A 26391-nucleotide genomic window follows, 5' to 3' on the forward strand; every position below is an offset into this window, starting at 1 on the left:
TGAGTATATGGTATATGGTCTGTAGGGGAGCTAATGTCAGGACTGAGTATATGGTATACGGTCTGTAGGGGAGCTAATGTCAGGACTGAGTATATGGTATACGGTCTGTAGAGGAGCTAATGTCAGGACTGAGTATATGGTCTGTAGGGGCTCTAATGTCAGGACTGAGTATATGGTATATGGTCTGTAGGGGAGCTAATGTCAGGACTGAGTATATGGTCTGTAGGGGCTCTAATGTCAGGACTGAGTATATGGTATACGGTCTGTAGGGGAGCTAATGTCAGGACTGAGTATATGGTATACGGTCTGTAGGGGAGCTAATGTCAGGACTGAGTATATGGTATATGGTCTGTAGGGGCTCTAATGTCAGGACTGAGTATATGGTATACGGTCTGTAGGGGAGCTAATGTCAGGACTGAGTATATGGCATACGGTCTGTAGGGGCTCTAATGTCAGGACTGAGTATATGGTATACGGTCTGTAGGGGAGCTAATGTCAGGACTGAGTATATGGTATACGGTCTGTAGGGGAGCTAATGTCAGGACTGAGTATATGGTATACGGTCTGTAGGGGAGCTAATGTCAGGACTGAGTATATGGTCTGTAGGGGGCGCTAATGTCAGGACTGAGTATATGGTATACGGTCTGTAGGGGAGCTAATGTCAGGACTGAGTATATGGTCTGTAGGGGGCGCTAATGTCAGGACTGAGTATATGGTATACGGTCTGTAGAGGAGCTAATGTCAGTTCTGAGTATATGGTCTGTAGGGGCTTTAATGTCAGGACTGAGTATATGGTATACGGTCTGTAAGGGAGCTAATGTCAGGACTGAGTATATGGTCTGTAGGGGCTAATGTCAGGACTGAGTATATGGTATACGGTCTGTAGGGGCTCTAATGTCAGGACTGAGTATATGGTATACGGTCTGTAGGGGAGCTAATGTCAGGACTGAGTATATGGTATATGGTCTGTAGGGGAGCTAATGTCAGGACTGAGTATATGGTATACGGTCTGTAGGGGCTCTAATGTCAGGACTGAGTATATGGTCTGTAGGGGAGCTAATGTCAGGACTGAGTATATGGTATACGGTCTGTAGGGGAGCTAATGTCAGGACTGAGTATATGGTATACGGTCTGTAGAGGAGCTAATGTCAGGACTGAGTATATGGTCTGTAGGGGCTCTAATGTCAGGAGTGAGTATATTGTATATGGTCTGTAGGGGAGCTAATGTCAGGACTGAGTATATGGTCTGTAGGGGCTCTAATGTCAGGACTGAGTATATGGTATACGGTCTGTAGGGGAGCTAATGTCAGGACTGAGTATATGGTATATGGTCTGTAGGGGAGCTAATGTCAGGATTGAGTATATGGTATATGGTCTGTAGGGGAGCTAATGTCAGGACTGAGTATATGGTATACGGTCTGTAGGGGAGCTAATGTCAGGACTGAGTATATGGTCTGTAGGGGCTCTAATGTCAGGACTGAGTATATGGTATACGGTCTGTAGGGGCTCTAATGTCAGGACTGAGTATATGGTATACGGTCTGTAGGGGCTCTAATGTAAGGACTCAGTATATGGTATACGGTCTGTAGGGGAGCTAATGTCAGGACTGAGTATATGGTATATGGTCTGTAGGGGAGCTAATGTCAGGACTGAGTATATGGTATACGGTCTGTAGGGGCTCTAATGTCAGGACTGAGTATATGATATATGGTCTGTAGGGGCTCTAATGTCAGGACTGAGTATATGGTATACGGTCTGTAGGGGGTGCTAATGTCAGGATTGAGTATATGGTATATGGTCTGTAGGGGGCGCTAATGTCAGGACTGAGTATATGGTATATGGTCTGTTGGGGAGGTAATGTCAGGACTGAGTATATGGTATATGGTCTGTAGGGGAGCTAATGTCAGGACTGAGTATATGGTATATGGTCTGTTGGGGAGCTAATGTCAGGATTGAGTATATGGTATACGATCTGTAGGGGCTCTAATGTCAGGACTGAGTATATGGTATACGGTCTGTAGGGGAGCTAATGTCAGGACTGAGTATATGGTCTGTAGGGGCTAATGTCAGGACTGAGTATATGATATACGGTCTGTAGGGGCTCTAATGTCAGGACTGAGTATATGGTATACGGTCTGTAGGGGAGCTAATGTCAGGACTGAGTATATGGTATACGGTCTGTAGGGGAGCTAATGTCAGGACTGAGTATATGGTATATGGTCTGTAGTGGAGCTAATGTCAGGACTGAGTATATGGTATACGGTCTGTAGGGGCTCTAATGTCAGGACTGAGTATATGGTATATGGTCTGTAGGGGAGCTAATGTCAGGACTGAGTATATGGTATACGGTCTGTAGGGGAGCTAATGTCAGGACTGAGTATATGGTATACGGTCTGTAGAGGAGCTAATGTCAGGACTGAGTATATGGTCTGTAGGGGCTCTAATGTCAGGACTGAGTATATGGTATACAGTCTGTAGGGGCTCTAATGTCAGGATTGAGTATATGGTATACGGTCTGTAGGGGCTCTAATGTCAGGACTGGATACACAGTAATTAGGAAGCTTTAATATCAGGACTGAGTATAAAGGCTAATGTCAGGATTGAGTACATGGTCTGTAGGGGGCACTATTGTTAGACTAGGTGTATGGTCATTAGTAAGCAGTATCGTCAGGATTAACTATACAGTCTGTAGGGACACTATTGTCAGGACTGGGTATAGTCATTAGGAGGCGCTAACGTTAAGACAGACTATAGGGTCTTTAAGGGGGCACAAATGTCAGGACTAAGTATACCGCCTATTGGTGGCGCTAATGTTAGTACTGAGTATACGGTATACGGTCAGTAGGAGGCTGAGTAGGTCACAGTAAAAAGAGCAATTCCAAGGAAAATTTATGAAAATTTGTGCCAAAGGGGAGCAGGTGCCCATAACAACCAATCAGACTGCAGCTCTTATTTGTCATAGGTCATTTTGAAAATCAAACTAGAGTTCTGACTGGTTGCTATGAGAAACTGCAGAGTGTGATGAGAAACTGCGAAGTGTGACAAGACACCTCCCGAATCTGCACCGTGAGAGGACGTCGCATGTGTGGTACCGTGCAGGACAGCAGCGTTCACAGTACCTGGTTCTGTAAATATTTAGCCTGAAGCTGGTATAAAAACGAGGCCTGAGAGAAAATAGAGAAGCCATGATATGTCACCTGGAAATGGGGAATCTGGACCAGACCAAAGTAACAACATAAGAGTCGTAATGACAGACAACACTGTACCCCAAGTGTCCTTATGCTTTACCCCAAGTGTCAGCGTCATTATTCTGTACCCTGAGTGTCAGCGTCATTATCTTGTACCCCGAGTGTCAGTGTCACTATCCTGAACGCCACATATCAGTGTCATTATCCCATACTCCGAATATCAGTGTCATCTTATACCGAAAGCATTAGCGTCATTATCCTGTACGCCAAGTGTCAGCGTCATTATCCTGTACGCCTAGTGTCAGTATGATTATCCTGTACCCCGAGTATCAGCGTCATTATCGTGTACCCCAAGTGTTAGCATCATTATCCTGTACCCCTAGTGTCAGTATGATTATCCTGTACCCCGAGTATCAGCGTCATTATCGTGTACACCGAGTGTCAGCGTCATTATCCTGTACCCCGAGTGTCAGTGTCAGTATGATTATCCTGTACCCCGAGTCTCAGCGTCATTATCCTGTACCCCGAGTGTCAGTGTCATTATCCTGTATCCCGAGTATCAGCGTCATTATCCTGTACCCCGAGTGTCAGCGTCATTATCTTGTACCCCGAGTGTCAGTGTCATTATCCTGTATCCCGAGTATCAGCGTCATTATCCTGTACCCCGAGTGTCAGCATCATTATCCTGTACCCCGAGTGTCAGCATCATTATCCTGTACCCCGAGTGTCAGTGTCAGTATGATTATCCTGTACCCCGAGTGTCAGCGTCATTATCCTGTACCCCGAGTGTCAGTATGATTATCCTGTACCCCGAGTGTCAGCGTCATTATCCTGTACCCCGAGTGTCAGCGTCATTTTCCTGTACCCCTAGTGTCAGTATGATTATCCTGTACCCCGAGTGTCAGTGTCATTATAGTGCACCTCCAGTGTCAGCGTCATTATCCTGTACGCCAAGTGTCAGCGTCATTATCCTGTACCCCGAGTGCCAGCGTCATTATCCTGTACCCCTAGTGTCAGTATGATTATCCTGTACCCAGAGTGTCAGTGTCATTATAGTGCACCTCCAGTGTCAGCGTCATTATCCTGTACGCCAAGTGTCAGCGTCATTATCCTGTACCCCGAGTGCCAGCGTCATTATCCTGTACGCCTAGTGTCAGTATGATTATCCTGTACCCCGAGTGTCAGTGTCATTATAGTGCACCTCCAGTGTCAGCGTCATTATCCTGTACGCCAAGTGTCAGCGTCATTATCCTGTACCCCGAGTGCCAGCGTCATTATCCTTTACGCCTAGTGTCAGTATGATTATCCTGTACCCCGAGTATCAGCGTCATTATCGTGTATCCCGATTGTCAGCATCATTATCCTGTACCCCGAGTGTCAGCATCATTATCCTGTACCCTTAGCGTCAGTGTCAGTATGATTATCCTGTACCCCGAGTATCAGCGTCATTATCGTGTACCTCGAGTCTCAGCGTCATCATCCTGTACCCCGAGTGTCAGTGTCATTATCCTGTATCCCGAGTGTCAGCGTCATTATCCTGTACCCCTAGAGTCAGTATGATTATCCTGTACACCGAGTGTCAGCGTCATTATCCTGTACCCCTAGTGTCAGTATGATTATCCTGTACCCCGAGTGTCAGCGTCATTATCCTGTACTCCGAGTGTCAGCGTCATTATCTCGTACCCCGAGTGTCCGTGTCATTATCCTGTACTCCGAGTGTCAGTGTCATTATCCTGTACTCCGAGTGTCAGCGTCACTATCCTGAACGCCACATATCAGCGTCATTATCCCATACTCCGAATATCAGTGTCATTATCTTATACCAAAAGCATTAGCGTCATTATCCTGTACCCCAAGTGTCAGCGTCATTATCCTGTACCCCGAGTGTCAGCGTTATTATCCTGTACCCCGAGTGTCAGCGTCATTATCCTGTACCCCTAGTGTCAGCATCATTATCCTGTACCCCGAGTGTCAGTGTCATTATCCTGTATCCCGAGTATCAGCGTCATTATCCTGTACCCCGAGTGTCAGCATCATTATCCTGTACCCCAAGTGTCAGCATCATTATCCTGTACCCCGAGTGTCAGTGTCAGTATGATTATCCTGTACCCCGAGTGTCAGCGTCATTATCCTGTACCCCGAGTGTCAGTATGATTATCCTGTACCCCGAGTGTCAGCATCATTATCCTGTACCCCGAATGTCAGCGTCATTATCCTGTACCCCTAGTGTCAGTATGATTATCCTGTACCCCGAGTGTCAGTGTCATTATAGTGCACCTCCACTGTCAGCGTCATTATCCTGTACGCCAAGTGTCAGCGTCATTATCCTGTACCCCGAGTGCCAGCGTCATTATCCTGTACCCCTAGTGTCAGTATGATTATCCTGTACCCCGAGTGTCAGTGTCATTATAGTGCACCTCCAGTGTCAGCGTCATTATCCTGTACGCCAAGTGTCAGCGTCATTATCCTGTACCCCGAGTGCCAGCGTCATTATCCTGTACGCCTAGTGTCAGTATGATTATCCTGTACCCCGAGTGTCAGTGTCATTATAGTGCACCTCCAGTGTCAGCGTCATTATCTCGTACCCCGAGTGTCCGTGTCATTATCCTGTACCCCTAGTGTCAGTATGATTATCCTGTACACCGAGTGTCAGCGTCATTATCCTGTACCCCTAGTGTCAGTATGATTATCCTGTACCCCGAGTGTCAGCGTCATTATCCTGTACTCCGAGTGTCAGCGTCATTATCGTGTACCCCGAGTCTCAGCGTCATTATCCTGTACCCCGAGTGTCAGCACCATTATCCTGTACCCCGAGTGTCAGTGTCATTATCCTGTACTCCGAGTGTCAGCGTCATTATCTCGTACCCCGAGTGTCCGTGTCATTATCCTGTACTCCGAGTGTCAGTGTCATTATCCTGTACTCCGAGTGTCAGCGTCACTATCCTGAACGCCACATATCAGCGTCATTATACCATACTCCGAATATCAGTGTCATTATCTTATACCAAAAGCATTAGCGTCATTATCCTGTACCCCAAGTGTCAGCGTCATTATCCTGTACCCCGAGTGTCAGCGTTATTATCCTGTACCCCGAGTGTCAGCGTCATTATCCTGTACCCCTAGTGTCAGCATCATTATCCTGTACCCCGAGTGTCAGTGTCATTATCCTGTATCCCGAGTATCAGCGTCATTATCCTGTACCCCGAGTGTCAGCATCATTATCCTGCACCCCGAGTGTCAGCATCATTATCCTGTACCCCGAGTGTCAGTGTCAGTATGATTATCCTGTACCCCGAGTGTCAGCGTCATTATCCTGTACCCCGAGTGTCAGTATGATTATCCTGTACCCCGAGTGTCAGCGTCATTATCCTGTACCCCGAGTGTCAGCGTCATTATCCTGTACCCCTAGTGTCAGTATGATTATCCTGTACCCCGAGTGTCAGTGTCATTATAGTGCACCTCCACTGTCAGCGTCATTATCCTGTACGCCAAGTGTCAGCGTCATTATCCTGTACCCCGAGTGCCAGCGTCATTATCCTGTACCCCTAGTGTCAGTATGATTATCCTGTACCCCGAGTGTCAGTGTCATTATAGTGCACCTCCAGTGTCAGCGTCATTATCCTGTACGCCAAGTGTCAGCGTCATTATCCTGTACCCCGAGTGCCAGCGTCATTATCCTGTACGCCTAGTGTCAGTATGATTATCCTGTACCCCGAGTGTCAGTGTCATTATAGTGCACCTCCACTGTCAGCGTCATTATCCTGTACGCCAAGTGTCAGCGTCATTATCCTGTACCCCGAGTGCCAGCGTCATTATCCTGTACCCCTAGTGTCAGTATGATTATCCTGTACACCGAGTGTCAGCGTCATTATCCTGTACCCCTAGTGTCAGCATGATTATCCTGTACCCCGAGTGTCAGCGTCATTATCCTGTACTCCGAGTGTCAGCGTCATTATCGTGTACCCCGAGTCTCAGCGTCATTATCCTGTACCCCGAGTGTCAGCACCATTATCCTGTACCCCGAGTGTCAGTGTCATTATCCTGTACTCCGAGTGTCAGCGTCATTATCTCGTACCCCAAGTGTCAGTGTCATTATCCTGTACTCCGAGTGTCAGTGTCATTATCCTGTACTCCGAGTGTCAGCGTCACTATCCTGAACGCCACATATCAGCGTCATTATCCCATACTCCGAATATTAGTGTCATTATCTTATACCAAAAGCATTAGCGTCATTATCCTGTACCCCAAGTGTCAGCGTCATTATCGTCATTATCCTGTACCCCGAGTGTCAGCGTTATTATCCTGTACCCCGAGTGTCAGCGTCATTATCCTGTACCCAGAGTGTCAGCGTCATTATCCTGTACCCCTAGTGTCAGTATGATTATCCTGTACCCCGTGTGTCAGTGTCATTATAGTGCACCTCCAGTGTCAGCGTCATTATCCTGTACGCCAAGTGTCAGCGTCATTATCCTGTACCCCGAGTGTCAGCATCATTATCCTGTACCCCGAGTGTCAGTGTCATTATCCTGTATCCCGAGTATCAGCATCATTATCCTGTACCCCGAGTGTCAGCATCATTATCCTGTACCCCGAGTGTCAGCATCATTATCCTGTACCCCGAGTGTCAGTGTCAGTATGATTTTCCTGTACCCCGAGTGTCAGCGTCATTATCCTGTACCCCGAGTGTCAGTATGATTATCCTGTACCCCGAGTGTCAGCGTCATTATCCTGTACCCCGAGTGTCAGCGTCATTATCCTGTACCCTTAGTGTCAGTATGATTATCCTGTACCCCGAGTGTCAGTGTCATTATAGTGCACCTCCAGTGTCAGCGTCATTATCCTGTACGCCAAGTGTCAGCGTCATTATCCTGTACCCCGAGTGTCAGCATCATTATCCTGTACCCCGAGTGTCAGTGTCATTATCCTGTATCCCGAGTATCAGCGTCATTATCCTGTACCTCGAGTGTCAGCATCATTATCCTGTACCCCGAGTGTCAGCATCATTATCCTGTACCCCGAGTGTCAGTGTCAGTATGATTATCCTGTACCCCGAGTGTCAGCGTCATTATCCTGTACCCCGAGTGTCAGTATGATTATCCTGTACCCCGAGTGTCAGCGTCATTATCCTGTACCCCGAGTGTCAGCGTCATTATCCTGTACCCTTAGTGTCAGTATGATTATCCTGTACCCCGAGTGTCAGTGTCATTATAGTGCACCTCCAGTGTCAGCGTCATCCTGTACGCCAAGTGTCAGCATCATTATCCTGTACCCCGAGTGCCAGCGTCATTATCCTGTACGCCTAGTGTCAGTATGATTATCCTGTACCCCGAGTGCTAGTGTCATTATAGTGCACCTCCAGTGTCAGCGTCATTATCCTGTACGCCAAGTGTCAGCGTCATTATCCTGTACCCCGAGTGCCAGCGTCATTATCCTGTACGCCTAGTGTCAGTATGATTATCCTGTACCCCGAGTATCAGCGTCATTATCGTGTACCCCGATTGTCAGCATCATTATCCTGTACCCCGAGTGTCAGCATCATTATCCTGTACCCTGAGTGTCAGTGTCAGTATGATTATCCTGTACCTCGAGTCTCAGCGTCATCATCCTGTACCCCGAGTGTCAGTGTCATTATCCTGTATCCCGAGTGTCAGCGTCATTATCCTGTACCTCTAGTGTCAGTATGATTATCCTGTACACCGAGTGTCAGCGTCATTATCCTGTACCCCTAGTGTCAGTATGATTATCCTGTACCCCGAGTGTCAGCGTCATTATCCTGTACTCCGAGTGTCAGCGTCATTATCGTGTACCCCGAGTCTCAGCGTCATTATCCTGTACCCCGAGTGTCAGCACCATTATCCTGTACCCCGAGTGTCAGTGTCATTATCCTATACTCCGAGTGTCAGCGTCATTATCTCGTACCCCGAGTGTCAGTGTCATTATCCTGTACTCCGAGTGTCAGTGTCATTATCCTGTACTCCGAGTGTCAGCGTCACTATCCTGAACGCCACATATCAGCGTCATTATCCCATACTCCGAATATCAGTGTCATTATCTTATACCAAAAGCATTAGCGTCATTATCCTGTACCCCAAGTGTCAGCGTCATTATCCTGTACCCCGAGTGTCAGTATTATTATCCTGTACCCCGAGTGTCAGCGTCATTATTCTGTACCCCGAGTGTCAGTGTCATTATCCTGTATCCCGAGTGTCAGCGTCATTATCCTGTACCCCTAGTGTCAGTATGATTATCCTGTACACCGAGTGTCAGCGTCATTATCCTGTACCCCTAGTGTCAGTATGATTATCCTGTACCCCGAGTGTCAGCGTCATTATCCTGTACTCCGAGTGTCAGCGTCATTATCCTGTACCCCGAGTGTCAGCACCATTATCCTGTACCCCGAGTGTCAGTATGATTATCCTGTACCCCGAGTGTCAGTGTCATTATCCTGTACTCCGAGTGTCAGCGTCATTATCTCGTACCCCGAGTGTCAGTGTCATTATCCTGTACCCCGAGTGTCAGCGTCATTATCCTGTACCCCTAGTGTCAGTATGATTATCCTGTACCCCGAGTGTCAGCGTCATTATCCTGTGCTCCGAGTGTCAGCGTCATTATCTTGTACCCCGAGTGTTAGTGTCACTATCCCGAACGCCACATATCAGCGTCATTATCCCATACTCCGAATATCAGTGTCATTATCTTATACCAAAAGCAGTAGCGTCATTATCCTGTACCCCGAGTGTCAGCATCATTATCCTGTACCCCGAGTGTCAGTGTCAGTATGATTATCCTGTACCCCGAGTGTCAGCGTCATTATCCTGTACCCTTAGTGTCAGTATGATTATCCTGTACCCCGAGTGTCAGTGTCATTATAGTGCACCTCCAGTGTCAGCGTCATCCTGTACGCCAAGTGTCAGCATCATTATCCTGTACCCCGAGTGCCAGCGTCATTATCCTGTACGCCTAGTGTCAGTATGATTATCCTGTACCCCGAGTGCTAGTGTCATTATAGTGCACCTCCAGTGTCAGCGTCATTATCCTGTACGCCAAGTGTCAGCGTCATTATCCTGTACCCCGAGTGCCAGCGTCATTATCCTGTACGCCTAGTGTCAGTATGATTATCCTGTACCCCGAGTGTCAGTGTCATTATAGTGCACCTCCAGTGTCAGCGTCATTATCCTGTACGCCAAGTGTCAGCGTCATTATCCTGTACCCCGAGTGCCAGCGTCATTATCCTGTACGCCTAGTGTCAGTATGATTATCCTGTACCCCGAGTATCAGCGTCATTATCGTGTACCCCGATTGTCAGCATCATTATCCTGTACCCCGAGTGTCAGCATCATTATCCTGTACCCTGAGTGTCAGTGTCAGTATGATTATCCTGTACCTCGAGTCTCAGCGTCATCATCCTGTACCCCGAGTGTCAGTGTCATTATCCTGTATCCCGAGTGTCAGCGTCATTATCCTGTACCCCTAGTGTCAGTATGATTATCCTGTACACCGAGTGTCAGCGTCATTATCCTGTACCCCTAGTGTCAGTATGATTATCCTGTACCCCGAGTGTCAGCGTCATTATCCTGTACTCCGAGTGTCAGCGTCATTATCGTGTACCCCGAGTCTCAGCGTCATTATCCTGTACCCCGAGTGTCAGCACCATTATCCTGTACCCCGAGTGTCAGTGTCATTATCCTATACTCCGAGTGTCAGCGTCATTATCTCGTACCCCGAGTGTCAGTGTCATTATCCTGTACTCCGAGTGTCAGTGTCATTATCCTGTACTCCGAGTGTCAGCGTCACTATCCTGAACGCCACATATCAGCGTCATTATCCCATACTCCGAATATCAGTGTCATTATCTTATACCAAAAGCATTAGCGTCATTATCCTGTACCCCAAGTGTCAGCGTCATTATCCTGTACCCCGAGTGTCAGTATTATTATCCTGTACCCCGAGTGTCAGCGTCATTATTCTGTACCCCGAGTGTCAGTGTCATTATCCTGTATCCCGAGTGTCAGCGTCATTATCCTGTACCCCTAGTGTCAGTATGATTATCCTGTACACCGAGTGTCAGCGTCATTATCCTGTACCCCTAGTGTCAGTATGATTATCCTGTACCCCGAGTGTCAGCGTCATTATCCTGTACTCCGAGTGTCAGCGTCATTATCCTGTACCCCGAGTGTCAGCACCATTATCCTGTACCCCGAGTGTCAGTATGATTATCCTGTACCCCGAGTGTCAGTGTCATTATCCTGTACTCCGAGTGTCAGCGTCATTATCTCGTACCCCGAGTGTCAGTGTCATTATCCTGTACCCCGAGTGTCAGCGTCATTATCCTGTACCCCTAGTGTCAGTATGATTATCCTGTACCCCGAGTGTCAGCGTCATTATCCTGTGCTCCGAGTGTCAGCGTCATTATCTTGTACCCCGAGTGTTAGTGTCACTATCCCGAACGCCACATATCAGCGTCATTATCCCATACTCCGAATATCAGTGTCATTATCTTATACCAAAAGCAGTAGCGTCATTATCCTGTACCCCAAGTGTCAGCATCATTATCCTGTACCCCGAGTGTCAGCATCATTATCCTGTACTCCGAGTGTCAGCGTCATTATCCTGTACTCCGAGTATCAGCGTCATTATCCTGTACTCCGAGTGTCAGCGTCATTATCTTGTACCCCGAGTGTCGGCGTCATTATTCTGTACCCCGAGTGTCAGTATAATTATACCCCTATGCTCCTTCCCTCTTGGGACCACCATACATGTCTACATTCAGCAGGTGGTGTGAGATGCTGATCTTCTTACCGGAAGGGCTGGAATGAATATGAAGACGTAATTCTGAGTCAATCTATAAGGAAAAAGACATGATATAATTACACAGATGCCCCCCAGGGCTGTGGCCAGTGGTCTCTATTCTGCAATATTGGGTCCTCGCTGTGTGTGATGCAATGCTGAGACCTCGTGTGACCCAGATAGTGATCCTTCTGATGGACTTTGGTGAAACCTGCTAATTTTGTGTCACCCAGATTCAACTTTCTACAGGATGGGACATTATTGTCTGGTACAGGGGAAGAACACAGCCCCCCTGACACCCCACCTAGTGGTGCCACAGGGGGTGTTGCATAATACAGGGAATACCTCGTACCCTAGTATCTGCCCCTTCAGGCCCTGCACATATGTATCACCTCGACACTTCTGGGTCCTGCCGGCAGAGGAGAAGTATTGGTTCTGTATTCACAAATAGGGCCCAGCAGGGGAAACAGAACAGGAGTAGGATGAGGATCCCTCTCTGCAGGATAGTGCCAATCATCTTCAGGTTCTTGCTACCATAGTTCTGAAAAATAAATCTGTTTTACCAAATCTCCCTGCATCCCCTGCATGTTCAGTGTCTGCATTCTGGGAAATGCTAGCTGTCACCAGGAAACAATAGAATAGCTGGTCCCTGCATGATAGAAGCTTGGCTATGCTTCTAAGGGCATGCTTGACAACCGGCTTGCTGACTCATTCCAGTAGGAACTAACAGATTTTCCAGAACTGTATTAAATGCGCAATTACAAGGATACATTTACTGACCTGTGACATTAGTGTATCACATGCACCGGCCAACCCTGTCCCCACTGCGACTCCCGTAATGTTTACCACCTGTAACAGAGAAGCAGTTGTAGAAGAATATACATAGGATCCAAATCTATCTGCCTTTAAAGGATAGGGCGCCTATTGTGCAGGACACTGGTGGGGGTTATAAGTGCCGCACCCCACAGATTCCACACATTTATATTAGATCGGAATAGATATCAATTTACCGCAATTGCTAGTGACACCGCGTCTAGCTCCACCTTTCCCAAATGTCCGCAAAATATGGAGCTCACCACACTTATCATGAAAGACATCAATTGTGACAGGAACTGAAGAGAGAAAACAGGATAATGGTGTTATACATTTTCTGTGTATAATTTGTAGGAAAGGTCCTGCATAGCAGGTATGTGTCACTGAAGTGGCAGGCCTCGGTAATGTAAAGCCTGGACCCATAGGTTAATGAGAGGGTTTTTATATGACTGGATTTTGGGTCCAGGATTTAGGAGCAACCAAAAGAGCCTTAGCGGCAAAGGTCGCTCCCATACTCCAGTCTGGGTCTTACAGACCTAACAGTCAGCTGCATTTTAGAGTGTGTTGTGTTGGAGCTGGAGAAAGACTGCTAATGATGGACAGTCTATGCTAGAGACTGAGAAGTGCCTGTAATACCAAGTTGGTGAGACCGTGTGTTTTACTTTGCCTTACCTAGAGAAAGGACTGTTTGGTTATTCATTTGTGCTGAAGAAAGGCTGTTTTTGGTTTGGAGCTGTAAAGTTTATGAAGGACAGTAAGCTTTATTCTGTTTTAATATAAAAAAAAACCCTGTGTGTATCCAAGCTGCTATCAGAGATCAGAAATCCCTACATTTGGTATTTGAATGTGCACAGCCTCAAAGAGCACAAGGGATTACAGGTTAACCGCTTTATGACCTTGGACGTATAGGTATGTCCAAGGTCGCCTCCCCTTGTTTGATGCTGGCTCCGGCAGTGAGCCTGCAACTTTTCTGGCACATGTGAGCTGGTTTTATCACATGTGCCCCTAACAGCCACTTATGGAATCGTGATCCACCCGCGGCTGTTAACATGTTAAATGCCGCTGTCAATCTCTGACAGCGGAATTTAACATGATCACTCCGGAAGCGCGTCACAAACCCCACCCATCAGCGTCCGTGTCACATGACCGCAGGTCACCAATGGATTCCCACGACAACTCGGGGTCTGCAGGAGACCCTTGTGGTTGTCATCGCCGAAACTGCTATGAGCGCCACTCAGTGGCAGTCGCTACTTGCAGATGAGCATTTAGCTACACATAGCAGGGCTGAAGTACTGCTATGTGTAGCACAAGCGATCAGGAGATCGCAGCTTCTAGTTTCTCATGGAGACTATTTAAGCCAGTAAAAAGTAAAGAAAAAAAAATGTTTTTAAACCCTCTCCGACAGTGTCAGTAATAATATGTCCTGGTACATATTGACGCGAGACATATTATTACTGCATCGAGATCGTGCGCACACACAGGCTGTGCACGCGCGATCGCCGCTGGGTGTCGGCTGATTCTGACAGCTGACACCCAGCACTCAGTGCTAGGAGCGGCCCCACAATTCAATTCAATGTGATCGCAGCATTCCGAGAGCAGGCAGAGGGATGACAGCCCCTCTGCCCTTGGATCGGAGACCCCGCAATGCGGAGTCCCGGTCATTGTCATGGTGATCCAATGTTTTCATGAAGACATCCGGGTCACCAGAGTTAGGAAAGTTGCTCGATCATGCTGTGGTAGTTCAACTCTCGTGGCGGTATACGGAGGTAGAAAATAGGAACGCTTCTCTTTAAATCTTGGTTGGTTTATTATAAGACAGCATAAACCAATAAGAGGGGAAATAAACACAGCCTTTCCGGCTAAAGCAGGAAAACAACAAAGAAAACAAAACGCTGCAACAGTCCATAAATTGCAGGTGGCACCCGCTCTGGAGCAATACAGGTTCAGTCTTTCCTCCCAAAGACACAAACCACTGGAAACTCCTCTCTCCAGTCTTGCTGACCCAAGACTGCCTCTAGAGCTCAGTTATTTAAACCCCAGACCATGTGACGCCATTAACCACAGTGACACATATCTCCCCTCTATTACATTACCGGTGACTTTATCACATATCCCCTCCTCTCCCAAAAGCCAGTTGTCTTGGCACCTTCACTCGCTAAACAGGGGAGTCTGGACAGGGCATCTGCGTTCCCATGCAACTTTCCTGGCCTATGCTTGACGTGAAAAGTGAAATCTTGGAGGCCTAAGAAACATCTAGTTACCTTATAATTTTTACCCATCTTTTTCCCTCAACCACCTCAGAGGGGCATGGTCAGATACCAGCTTAAACCTACGGCCTAGCAATATCTCAGAGTATCTACGGCCCTCTTCATGGCTAAGCACTCCTTCTTAATGATGGCATAGTTTCTCTCACATGAAGAGAGCTTCCGGCTCTGATACAGGATGGGAATCACTTCCTGAGACAGCACAGCTTCCAAGCCGACTTCTAACGCATCTGTCTGGATCACGAACTCCTTGCTGAAGTCTGGTATGACCAGAACCGGATGTTTACACAGAGCCTGCTTCAGCACATGGAATGCCATCTCTGTCTCAGCAGACCATTTATTCAACGACGAACTGGTGCCTTGAAGGAGGTCTGTCAATGGCGCGGCAATCATGGCAAACCTTGTTATAAACCGCAGGTAGTAACCCACAATTCCAAGAAACGCTCTCACTTGCTTCTTGGAAAGTGGTTGTGGCCATTTCTGGATCGCCTCAATCTTGTTTATCTGGGGTTTGCTTTCGCCCCTCCCAGCGACATAGCCTAGGTATTTAGCCTTTTCCTTTCCTATGGCACATTTTGGGGGGTTTATGGTGAACCCTGCTTTCCAGGACGTGCCTCCTGACAGCACCATGGACGTCCTCCTCCCCCTTGCTGGGACAGGAAGCACACGAGAGTTTAAAAGGTCATGTCCCACCCCCAAATCCTCAGTGTTTTTCCTGTCCCTGCAAGGAGGGACGCACGAGAAGAGGCTGCGCAGGCTTACCAGAGCTCGGGGGGATCGTGCGGCTTGCCAATACCTTTCCCCCTGTCAAGAGGCTCAGGGTAGAAACTTCCCGGGTGGGGAGTCCCTCTGCTCCAAAGACCAGGAGCAGGGCGAGGTTCCTGGTTGCAGCCGCTCCTCCCGGTGGGAGGCTCTCGGCTGGGGACGCGGTTCCATGCTGCAAGGAGTCATGGCATCCAGCGCGGTGTCTCGTTTGCCGAGCGACTTCCGGAACTCCGAGTGAACCATGTCACTTCCGGTATCACCACATCCGGTAATCGTCACTTCCGGTGACGTTGTAAGAGCGGGGAAGTGCGTGCGCTCCATCGGTGGAATGCTTAGCAGTTCGGGCGAGTCTACCCAGCTACTGGAGTCACTGGGGCCTTCTGACTGCCGCAGCAAAGGGGCCATGGAAGGAGATATGCCCGACGATGGAGGGGTAAGTGCGCATAGCGCAGACTACCCTCACTGCACACCTGAGATTTACAGGCCTATCCTATTTACTCCCTATCTTATGTCATTTAGGATAAGGGAACCCCCGCTGTCCCCACCGCTCCTGCTAAAAAACCAGGCAAGGTCTCTACAAAATCTAATAGATGCCCCATATGCCATGTGAAACTCCCGGACGCCCACGGCAGGACCTTGTGTGTATCTTGCACATCTAAGGTTGTGAGGGACGAACAATCTTCACTACTCTCAGAAATGCGATCCCTAATCCGGGAAGAGGTCCAGGCTTCTGTTGCCAGCCTTTCAGGGTAGTCCAGCCCCATCCCTGTCCGCAAGAGAGCCAGACGGGAGCGAGACCAGAGAGAGCCGGAGTATAATTCTGAGGACAGGTCCGATCCAGAGGACTCAGTCTCAGAAGAAGAGGGGGAGCTCCCTTCAGGGAGCCAAGACTACCATAGAAAATACTTCTTCCAGGCTGAGGAGACGAATGAGCTCGTCCAGGCAGTGAGAAGCATGATGCAGATAGAGGAGACATCCAAGCCGCAGTCCAGACAGGACCTGATGTTTGGGGGACTTATGTCACGTAGACAGACAGTTTTTCCCATTAGCGAACATATTAAAGCTATGATACTGGAAGAGTGGAAAGAGGCGGAACGCCGGCTGGTTTTGTCTCGTGACTTTAAAGGTACCGTCACACTCAGCAACTTTGCAACGAGAACGACAACGATCCGTGACGTTGCAGCATCCTGGATAGCGATCTCGTTGTGTTTGACATGCAGCAGCGATCTGGATCCTGCTGTGACATCGCTGGTCGGATCTAGAAGTCCAGAACTTTATTTCGTCGTCAGGTTGGCGTGTATCGTCATGTTTGACATCAAAAGCAACGATGCCAGCAATGTTTTACATGGAGCTAACAACCAGCGAGAACGATAAGTGAGTCGCCGTTACGTCACTGGATCGCTCCTGCATCCTTCTGGAGTTGCTGTGTTTGACATCTTTACAGCGACCTAAACAGCGACGCTCCAGCGATCGGCTCGTTGTCTATATCACTGCAGCGTTGCTGAGTGTGACGGTACCTTAAGGGTCGCTTACCATTCGACCCGGAAGAAGTCAAACTATGGGAAGAAATACCTAAAATAGATGTCCCGGTGGCAAAGGTCGCCAAAAAGACTGCCATACCCTTTGAGGACTCTTCCAACTTGCGCGATCCTATGGACAGGAAGGCTGATATACTTCTTAAAAGGGCCTGGGAATCTTCTGCGGCCTTAATTAAGACTAACATAGCAGCCACTTTGGTGGCCAGATCTATGTACTTATGGATGGGGCAGTTGGAGAGCATCTGTCCAATAAAACCCCGAGGTCTGACATTTTGAGTTCCCTTCCCATTATGAAATCAGCCATGGCGTTTCTATCTGATATGACGGCGGAGTCAGTTAGATTTTCAGCCAGAAGCGGATCTTTATCTAATGCGGCTAGAAGGGTGGTTTGGTTGAGATCCTGGTCAGGAGATAATGCCTCCAAGACCAAGCTCTGCTCAATCCCCTTTTCAGGGTCAAGAGTGTTTGGACCTTCTCTAGATACTATTCTAGAATCTGCCTCTGATAAAAAGAAGGGGTTTCCAGAGGACAAACCTAAAAGGTCCCAGTCCTTTCAGAGAGGATTCCCTTTCAGGAAACAGTTTGATTTCAGAGGGGGTAGGTCCAATAGAGGATCCTACAGGGGTTTCCGTAGCCAGGGCAATAAGAACAGGAACTTCTTCTTTAGCCCATCCTCTAGATCCAAAACACAATGATGCCACATATATCGGGGGGAGGCTTCGCCATTTTGCAGAGAACTGGGCTCAGATCACTCAGAATCAGTGGGTCCTCCGAACCGTGGCAGAGGGTTACAGCATCGAGCTTTACTCCCCTCCTCCAGAAAGATACATCGCTCCTACCGTTGTCACGCAGGACTCCGCCATGCTGGTAGACTTGCAAGACATTCTTTCTTCAGCAGTCATAATTCCGGTCCCTCCATTAGAGGTAGGCCAGGGACACTACTCTTCCCTATTCTCCATCACAAAACCGCCCGGCGACTCCCGCATGATAATAAATCTAAAACCTTTGAACGCCTGGGTCAGGCACAAAAGGTTCCGTATGGAATCCATATGATCAGCAATTCACCTCATAGATCGGGATGCTGTAATGTGCACTCTCGACCTGAAGAGTGCCTATTATCAGGTCCCTGTCCATCCCTCATCTCAAAGGCTTCTGAGGTTTGCTGTAGCTCTGCCGTCCCGGACCGGTCACCACCAGTTTCAATGCCTTCCTCTCGGGCTTGCCTTAGCACCCCGTATAGTCACAAAGCTGGTTTCAGAGATTGTCGCCTTCCTGAGAAACCAGGGTATCATAATAGTTCCATATCTCAACGACTTTCTCCTCGTGGCAAAATCGCCAGAGACACTTTCAGTTCACAGAAGCCAGACAATATCAGTAATGGAACAATTGGGCTGGGTCATAAACTCGCAGAAGTCCGACCTGATTCCGGAACACAGGAAGATCTTCTTGGGAGTGTGTCTAGACCAGACGCAGAATATCACTATTACCCGAAGACAAGCTGCAGGCAATCCAGATCCAGATCAGGCACCTACTAGATCACAGAGTTTCCATAAGGATGGCCATGAAAGTGCTAGGTCTAATGGCGGCTTGTATACCATGCGTCAGATGGGCACAGTCACATTCAAGACCTCTGCAAGGACTGATTCTCTCCAATTTGAATCGCCGCCAGTCCTCACTGGACAGTACCTTGAAGCTATCGAATCCAGTACGAAGGTCTCTCCATTGGTGGACACAGCCAGAGAACCTAAGAGTAGGAGTGCTATGGTCTACTTCCCCTTATGTAGTGATCACTACGGATGCCAGCGCGTGGGGCTGGGGAACCCATCTAAAAGGCAAAATCCTACAAGGCAGGTGGCCAGCACACATCAATCACAGCTCCTCCAACTTCAAGGAGCTGTATGCTGTCTGGGAGGCCTTGAGAAGAAGCCGACACACTCTTGCAAATCACCATGTTAGGATACTATCTGACAATGTCACAACGGTTTCATTCCTGAAACATCAAGGGGGCCCGAGACACCGTCCGCTCCAGGATCTGGCGGAAAGAATATTCCGCTGGGCAGAAAAATCGATCCTATCCATATCTGCAATTCACCTGGAGGGCTCTCAGAACGTGGTAGCAGACTATCTGGGCAGAAGGCGGGTGTGCCCAACAGAGTGGGAACTCAACCAGGATATCTTCCAGGAGTTATGCCTTCGTTGGGGAATTCCCAGAATAGACCTGTTCGCGAACAGAAGAAACTCGAAGGTCTCAAGATTCTTCTCTCTGAACCCATTGGATCTCCCGGACGGGGTAGACGCTCTGAGCCAAGATTGGGTGGAACCTCTCTCATATGCGTTCCCACCTCTGGCGCTGATCCCAGCCATCCTCCGGAAGATCAAGGAAGACCAAGCTCAGGTCATTTTGATCGTTCCATACTGGCCAAGAAGGAGCTGGTTCCTCTGCTAGGGGCCCTGGCAATCGAGAACCCAATAGAGCTTCCTCTTCAGGAGGATGTAATTCATCAGGGTCCGATTTACCACCCGAATCCACGGAAACTCCATCTCTCAGCATGGATCCTGAAGGGGACATCTTGAAGGCTAGAGGCTTATCCGATCAGGTGATAGCCACTATCAAGGCCAGCAGGAAGCCAGTCACATCGGCAATCTATTTAAAGATTTGGAAACGTTTCTGTCTGGAGGGTGGCAGGTCCGATGTTGCGGCAGACACTCCGGACATACCCAGAATCCTAAACTTTCTGCAGGCTGGGTTCAACAAGGGCCTTAGACCAAGCACTTTGAAGGTGCAGATCTCGGCACTTAGCGCTTTCTTTGACTATCCTCTAGCTCTATCTCACCCGTGGGTAGTTAGATTTATTCAAGCTACTCAGAGATTGCGCCCCACCATTAAGCAGTTGGCTCCTCCCTGGGACCTCAACCTGGTCCTCAGATTTCTGTGTAAAGATGCATACGCCCTGGCTGATAATATGCCTATATCAATTCTCACACGGAAGACAGCATTTTTAGTGGCAGTCACCTCAGCCAAGAGGGTGGGGGAAATCCAAGCCCTATGTACCAGGGATCCGTATCTACAGATTAGAGAGGATAATGTAATCCTTAAACTCGATCCCTCATTTATTCCAAAAGTAGGCACGGCAAGAAACAGAAACCAAGAGATCGTATTACCTTCATTTTGTAATAACCCTGCCAACGCAAAGGAAAAAAACCTTCACTCGCTTGACGTCAGGCAGGCAGTCTTAGATTACCTAGCAGCCACCAGTTCCTGGCGGGTAGATCCAAACCTGTTCGTCCTCTTTGGGGGAAAAAAATAAGGGAAAAAAGGCCTCTATCGCTCATTGGATCACATCTGTGATTTCAGAGGCCTATCAGTCTGAAGGGGTCCCCTCTCCGGTGGGCCTACATGCGCACACTACACGGGGGATATCTGCCTCCTGGGCTGAGAGGGCAGATGCCTCTCTTGAGCAGATTTGTAGGGCAGCAACATGGGCAAGTGCCAATACCTTTTGTAAACATTATAAACTTGATGTCTTATCTGGTCAACACACTGCATTTGGGAGAAAAGTTCTCCAAGCGGTAATCCCACCCTAAGGAGGTGCTTTGGTACTCTCCATGGTGCTGTCAGGAGGGACGTCCTGGAAAATAGGCATTAGACCTACCAGTAATTATGTTTCCAGGAGTCCATCCTGACAGCACTGGTTGTTCCCTCCCTGTTAAGACATTAAACATATGATGTAATATGTTTCTGACACATAATGTAATATGTTTTTGTCATTAAAGTATTATTTGCATTTCCATGAGGCGGTTCTTGTTAAAACACTGAGGATTTGGGGGTGGGACATGACCTTTTAAACTCTTGTGTTTCCTGTCCCAGCAAGGGGGAGGAGGACGTCCATGGTGCTGTCAGGATGGACTCCTGGAAACATAATTACCGGTAGGTCTAATGCCTATTTTCCTCAATGCATTTAGAACTGCCTGTATCTTTGGTAGATGACTACCCCAGTCAGGGCTGAAGACCACAAGGTCATCTAGGTAAGCGGCCGCCTACTTCTTATGCAGAGCCAGGACCCGATCCATTGCCCTCTGAAAGGTTGCTGGAGCCCCCTGTAGTCCGGCGGGCATTCTGGTGTATTGGAAACACCCACCCACCAGGCATTGACAATGCTCTTCTCCTTAGCACTCCGGGACATGGGGATCTGTCAGTAGCCCTTCGTCAGGTCAAAGGTTGGAATGTACCTCGCAGTTCTCAGTATCTCAATGAATTCATCCTCCCAGGACATCGGATATGCATCACATTTGGAGACCTCATTCAGTTTGCGGTAATCATTGCAAAACTGCCACTCATCGTCGGGCTTCGGCATGAGGATGATGGGACTCAAACATCCACTTTTCACCTCCTCAATCACTCCAAGTTCTAGCATCCTCTTCACCTCATTGGCTATTGCCTCCCGACTTGCTTCAGAAATTATATAGGACCTGAGGTTCACTTTACACATGGCCCTGTTAGCAAGTCATGCTCGACCACCTGCGTATATCCTGGCAAATCAGAGAACAGGTTACGGTTCTGCTGCAACAGTTCCTGACACTGTTCTATCTGGGTCAGCGTGAGATTCTCTGCAATGGTGACATAGTCCACTTTGGCTTTGCGATTGGCTCCCAGGCAAGGGGTTTCTAGCTACTCCTGATCTTGCCATGGCTTGAGCAAGGGCACATGCTATATTTGGTGCAGCTTTCTTCGGTCTGGCTGATGTACCTTGTAATTCACCTCGTTCAATTTTTCAACCACCTCGTATGGGCCTTGCCACTTGGCTAGCAACTTGCTCTCCACTGTGGGGATTAGCACTAGCACTTGGTCCCTGAAGAAGATGCGCCTTCATGATTGGCATCAATTTCGCCATCCTCTCCTGTAACTGGGTAACATGCTCTATGATGCTCTGGTGTGGTGTGACGTCTGCTTCACTGGTTTCCTTGTCAATGTCCAGGAGCCCTTGCGGATGTTGACCATACAGGAGCTCAAACAGCGAGAAGCCAGAAGAAGCTTGTGGAACTTGTCTGATTGAGAAGAACAGAAATGGAAGCAGATAGTCCAAGTCTCAACTGTCATTCTCAGTGACCTTCTTGAGCATCACCTTCAAGGTCTTACTGAAGCGCTCTACTAGGCTGTCTGTCTGTGGATAGTAGACTGAGGGTCGCAGCTGGGCAATCTGAAGGACCTTATACAACTCCCTCATTACCTTGCTCATGCGAAAATATTAACAAGTTCCCAGGTGATACAGTTGGCTGAGGAGTTTCTTAATGGTATTGCTTCAGGGTACCGGGTCGCATAGTCTATGACCACTAACATGTATTGGTGCCCTCGAACAGATATAACTAGATGTCCCACTAGATCCATGGTATCACCAGTAATGGAACTAGGGGACTTCGGAAGGAAGTAAAGGGAGCGGTTATCTGGCAGGTGGGGCAGGACCTCCAATAATTTAGGATCTCCTGGTGTTAAAAATCGTTATTGCTCAAAAATATCTAATCAAGACTTAACCAGGTGCGTTATTCTTAAAAGAAAAATGTCATGATATTCTGACGAAAGTATAGTGGTTTATTGAGTTATCCACCATCGCAGCAAAAACATAACAGGTAGATGAAACAATTACAAACAGAGTGTCCATGTGTAAATATCAGCGCTTGTTTTGTTACTCATCTTTCCAAGGTCCTGAATGGTAAAAGTCATCTGTCTGTGTGAAGTCTGAAGTCATCATTGCATGGAGTAGCTAACAGCTGTTGTTCCTCGTGTCTTGTCTCATGTCCATGGAGAATGATGGTGAAGGCAGGGAGGTGACCGTCCCACGTGACAAAAGCCCCCCACCCTCCTTAGAGACGTTATTTATATGATTTCTACAGATCACGAGTCTTCTGTATATGGAGTTAACTTATACTCTGAGCTACATACACAGAAATAGCTTTTGATAGTGTCAGCAAGAAACCATGTGCTCGGTACAGAATAAAAATAAGAATAATTAATATTTAACACCTGGTAATACCCCAGCCAATAGAACCTCTGCATTATTCTTTCCTGTGTTTTCTCTACCGCCAGATGTCAAAATCAGATCTCCAAAACATGAATGGGCCAGGTCCAAAACCCTCCACTAGTAGGGACCTGGAATCAGGAGCTGCTCCACTATCTCCCCTCAGTGTGGTCACCCGATACAGTAACTCGCCATTAACGGCAAAGTGTGGGAACCTGGTGTCAGCCCCCGACTCTTGAGCAACCCCATCTATCACAGACACATTTTCGAATTCACCTTTTAGAGTAAGATCCCGCATTTGAGCAGAGCCAACATTTTCCCCAGAAACCCCCAGATCAGGAACCTCGGCTTCACTGACCACCATCTCATCCTCGTCACCAGCCAGGACACACAAGGGGAACTCTTCCACCGCTAGCTGTGACTGGAATTGATCAGGGTTGCATTGGCTTCTGTCTGAGTCACTTAGCATCCCAGCCTTTCCCCACAAGTCCCAAAACAGGCTGAAGTCCCTCCCGATTATCACGGGGTGTAGCAAGTTTGTTTTTATATACACTATGGCAATGGGGTAGTCCTTGGCATCACTGTGGATACAGCGGATACCAAACTCCCCGAGTCAATAGGCCTGACACCAGCAGCCCATTTATGGTCATGGGACATGACTGTGGCCCATCTCCGGGCTGAATGGTCCACACTGCATGCACAATAAGCAAAATACAAGCAGCGCCTGCCCAGGCTGCAATCCATCTGCTCACAAGACAAAGGACAATGGGCCGCCATGTGTTCAGGACCGTGACACCAGCAGCAGATCATGTCTTTACCAGCAGTCTTTTGCAAACCATCAATGGATCCTTGGGGCCTCGAACTTCTCCCAGTGGTGGCTCTGCTACCTCTCTTTTGGGACTCAGGCTCCTGCTGGGTACCCCAGTATGGAGATGCACCACCCCCCGGCTTCCTTAGGGACCTCTCGACCACTTGCCCTTGGTACCGTTCTACTAAGCCGACCAGGTCATCCGCATTTTGTGTATCCCCCTGGACAACCTATGTCTGTACCGGCCTTGGAAGGGAATGGATAAATCTGTCCATTACAACCCGCTCCACCATCTGGGCTGGGGTTGAGGACTCCGGCTGCAACCATTTCTGCACCAGATACAGCAAGTCGAACATTTGGGAGCGAGGAGATTTATCACATGCCCAGTGATGAACCCTTTGTGCTCGAACAGACATAGTCACCCCTGAGCATGCCAGAATCTCAGTTTTTAGTTTGTCATATTTCCGGGCATTTGTAAAGCCAGGTCATAATAAGCCCTCTGGGGCTCTCCGGTTAAATTGGGGGCGAGCACCTCCACCCACTGGTCTAGCGGCAATCTCTCTCGCTCCTCTACCAGCTCAAAACCAGTCAGAAATACCTCTATATCACCTGGGCTCATTTTCTGCATCGCTCGTCTTACCACCTTCCGAATGTGCGTGTCGTCACCTGGACTTGTGGAATTGGCTTCCGGTCTCCGACGAACCGCCTCGGCACAGAACTCGATCTGCTGCTGCTGTTGTCTGAACTGGTCCTGATGCTGTTGCTGCTGCTGTTGCATTTGCTGGATAAGCAACTTACTCGTCTCCTGATGTGCCAGCTGTTCTTGCTGCTACACTCTCACCAGATGCTTGAGCAGGTCCTCCATTTTGCCTGACGTTGTCCAGTGGCATGCGGTTTGACCACGGCTGCTACTGGTGTTCGCAGAACGTTGCCCGCATTTGAAACACCAATTGTGGTAGTTCACCACAGGAACCTTAACGCCCCAGACTGGCAGCTCGAACTGGGACCGCATCCCCTCTCCAAACCCCACCATACTCCTACATACAGTGCCAGTAGCTCTACCTAGGAGCTTCTCTCATATTATTGTCTGCCTACTGCGGTGTTTCTTCGCTTTTCCACTGCGATATTTTCTCCCTGTAATTGATTCTACAACAACTGAGGTTTGATAAAGGCCCACTACGTGGTCAAAACGTTACCAAAACACCTTTATGCTACTGTGATGAATACAATAAAATGTCATTCAATTTTGCATTTGAAAATCTACACCTTGAGTGCGGCTGTTTTTTACTGATCTATAATTTAACTGGACCATATCTAGGTTCAGCCTGCACCTGCCTTTTCTTGTCTGAGTGCATGCCATTTTCACTCTAATTATTCAAACAGAGGCTGGACAGACATCTGTCTGGGATGATTTAGTGAATCCTGCTTTGTGCAGTGGGTTGGACAAGATGACCCAGGAGGTTCCTTCCAACTCTAACATTCTATAATTCTATAATTATTCTATGAAATGCCTCTGTCAGAATTTAACTGCACCATTTAACGAGTTAACATCCACAGGAGGATCACGATTTCTCCCTTGGCTGTTAGCAGCACATGTCAGCTGTTCAAAACAGCTGATATGTGCCGGAAAAGATGTGGGCTTACCACTGGAGCCCACATTAAAGGAAGGGTGTCCGACATTGGCGTATTATTACGCCCGATGTTGGAAAGGGGTTAACTTAATCCTCGCAACACATAGCGTGCTGGAGGAAAAATACTCTGGTTTCATATCACTGACACCGTTAAGTGCAGTGACACATATCTCCCCTCTATTACATTATCAGTGACTTTGTCACAATGCTCAGAACTTGTGATCAGCAACTTTCTCTGTCAGTGCAGAGCTGACAGTTTGCATAGCATGGGGATGCTGCTATACAAGCGATCACCCTGCAAAAAATGATAGTCCCAAAGTGGGACAAAGTAAAAAAGAAAAAGAAAAAAAAATGTTGCAATGCAAAAATAATTATTTTTTTCTGTAAAATAGTTGTTTTTACGTTACTAGTAGTACAAAGGCTCTGGAAAAGCAAAATGTCTCCTCACCCTCCAAAAGAAATTCAACAAATTCTCCGCTCTCAAATCATAATGTCCCCTCATTTCTGAGCCCCACAGTGTACTTAACCACATATAGCTTCCACATCTTTGGCATTTCTGAAGCAATGAGAGCCCACCTAACTT

General features: G+C 48.0%; 1 protein-coding gene across 10 annotated transcripts in view; it reads right to left on the reverse strand.

Moving 5' to 3' along the window:
• The window catches only part of LOC138662298 (multidrug and toxin extrusion protein 1-like), a 185073-nt gene that overhangs the window by 22438 nt on the left and 136244 nt on the right, over positions 1-26391 (reverse strand). For 6 of the 10 annotated variants that reach the window (XM_069747755.1, XM_069747751.1, XM_069747753.1 and 3 more), the window contains exons 3-7: positions 12986-13087; positions 12756-12824; positions 12368-12516; positions 11988-12030; positions 3120-3164 (exon numbers count right to left, since the gene is read on the reverse strand). In XM_069747755.1, the coding sequence (XP_069603856.1) occupies positions 3120-3164; positions 11988-12030; positions 12368-12516; positions 12756-12824; positions 12986-13087 (408 nt within the window). The remainder of the gene's footprint in view (positions 1-3119; positions 3165-11987; positions 12031-12367; positions 12517-12755; positions 12825-12985; positions 13088-26391) is intronic. The other 4 variants (XM_069747758.1, XM_069747757.1, XM_069747756.1 and 1 more) reach the window with 1 other exon arrangement.

The sequence above is a fragment of the Ranitomeya imitator genome, chromosome 2, assembly GCF_032444005.1.
Source record: "Ranitomeya imitator isolate aRanImi1 chromosome 2, aRanImi1.pri, whole genome shotgun sequence".
NCBI classification, from domain to species: Eukaryota; Metazoa; Chordata; class Amphibia; order Anura; family Dendrobatidae; genus Ranitomeya; species Ranitomeya imitator.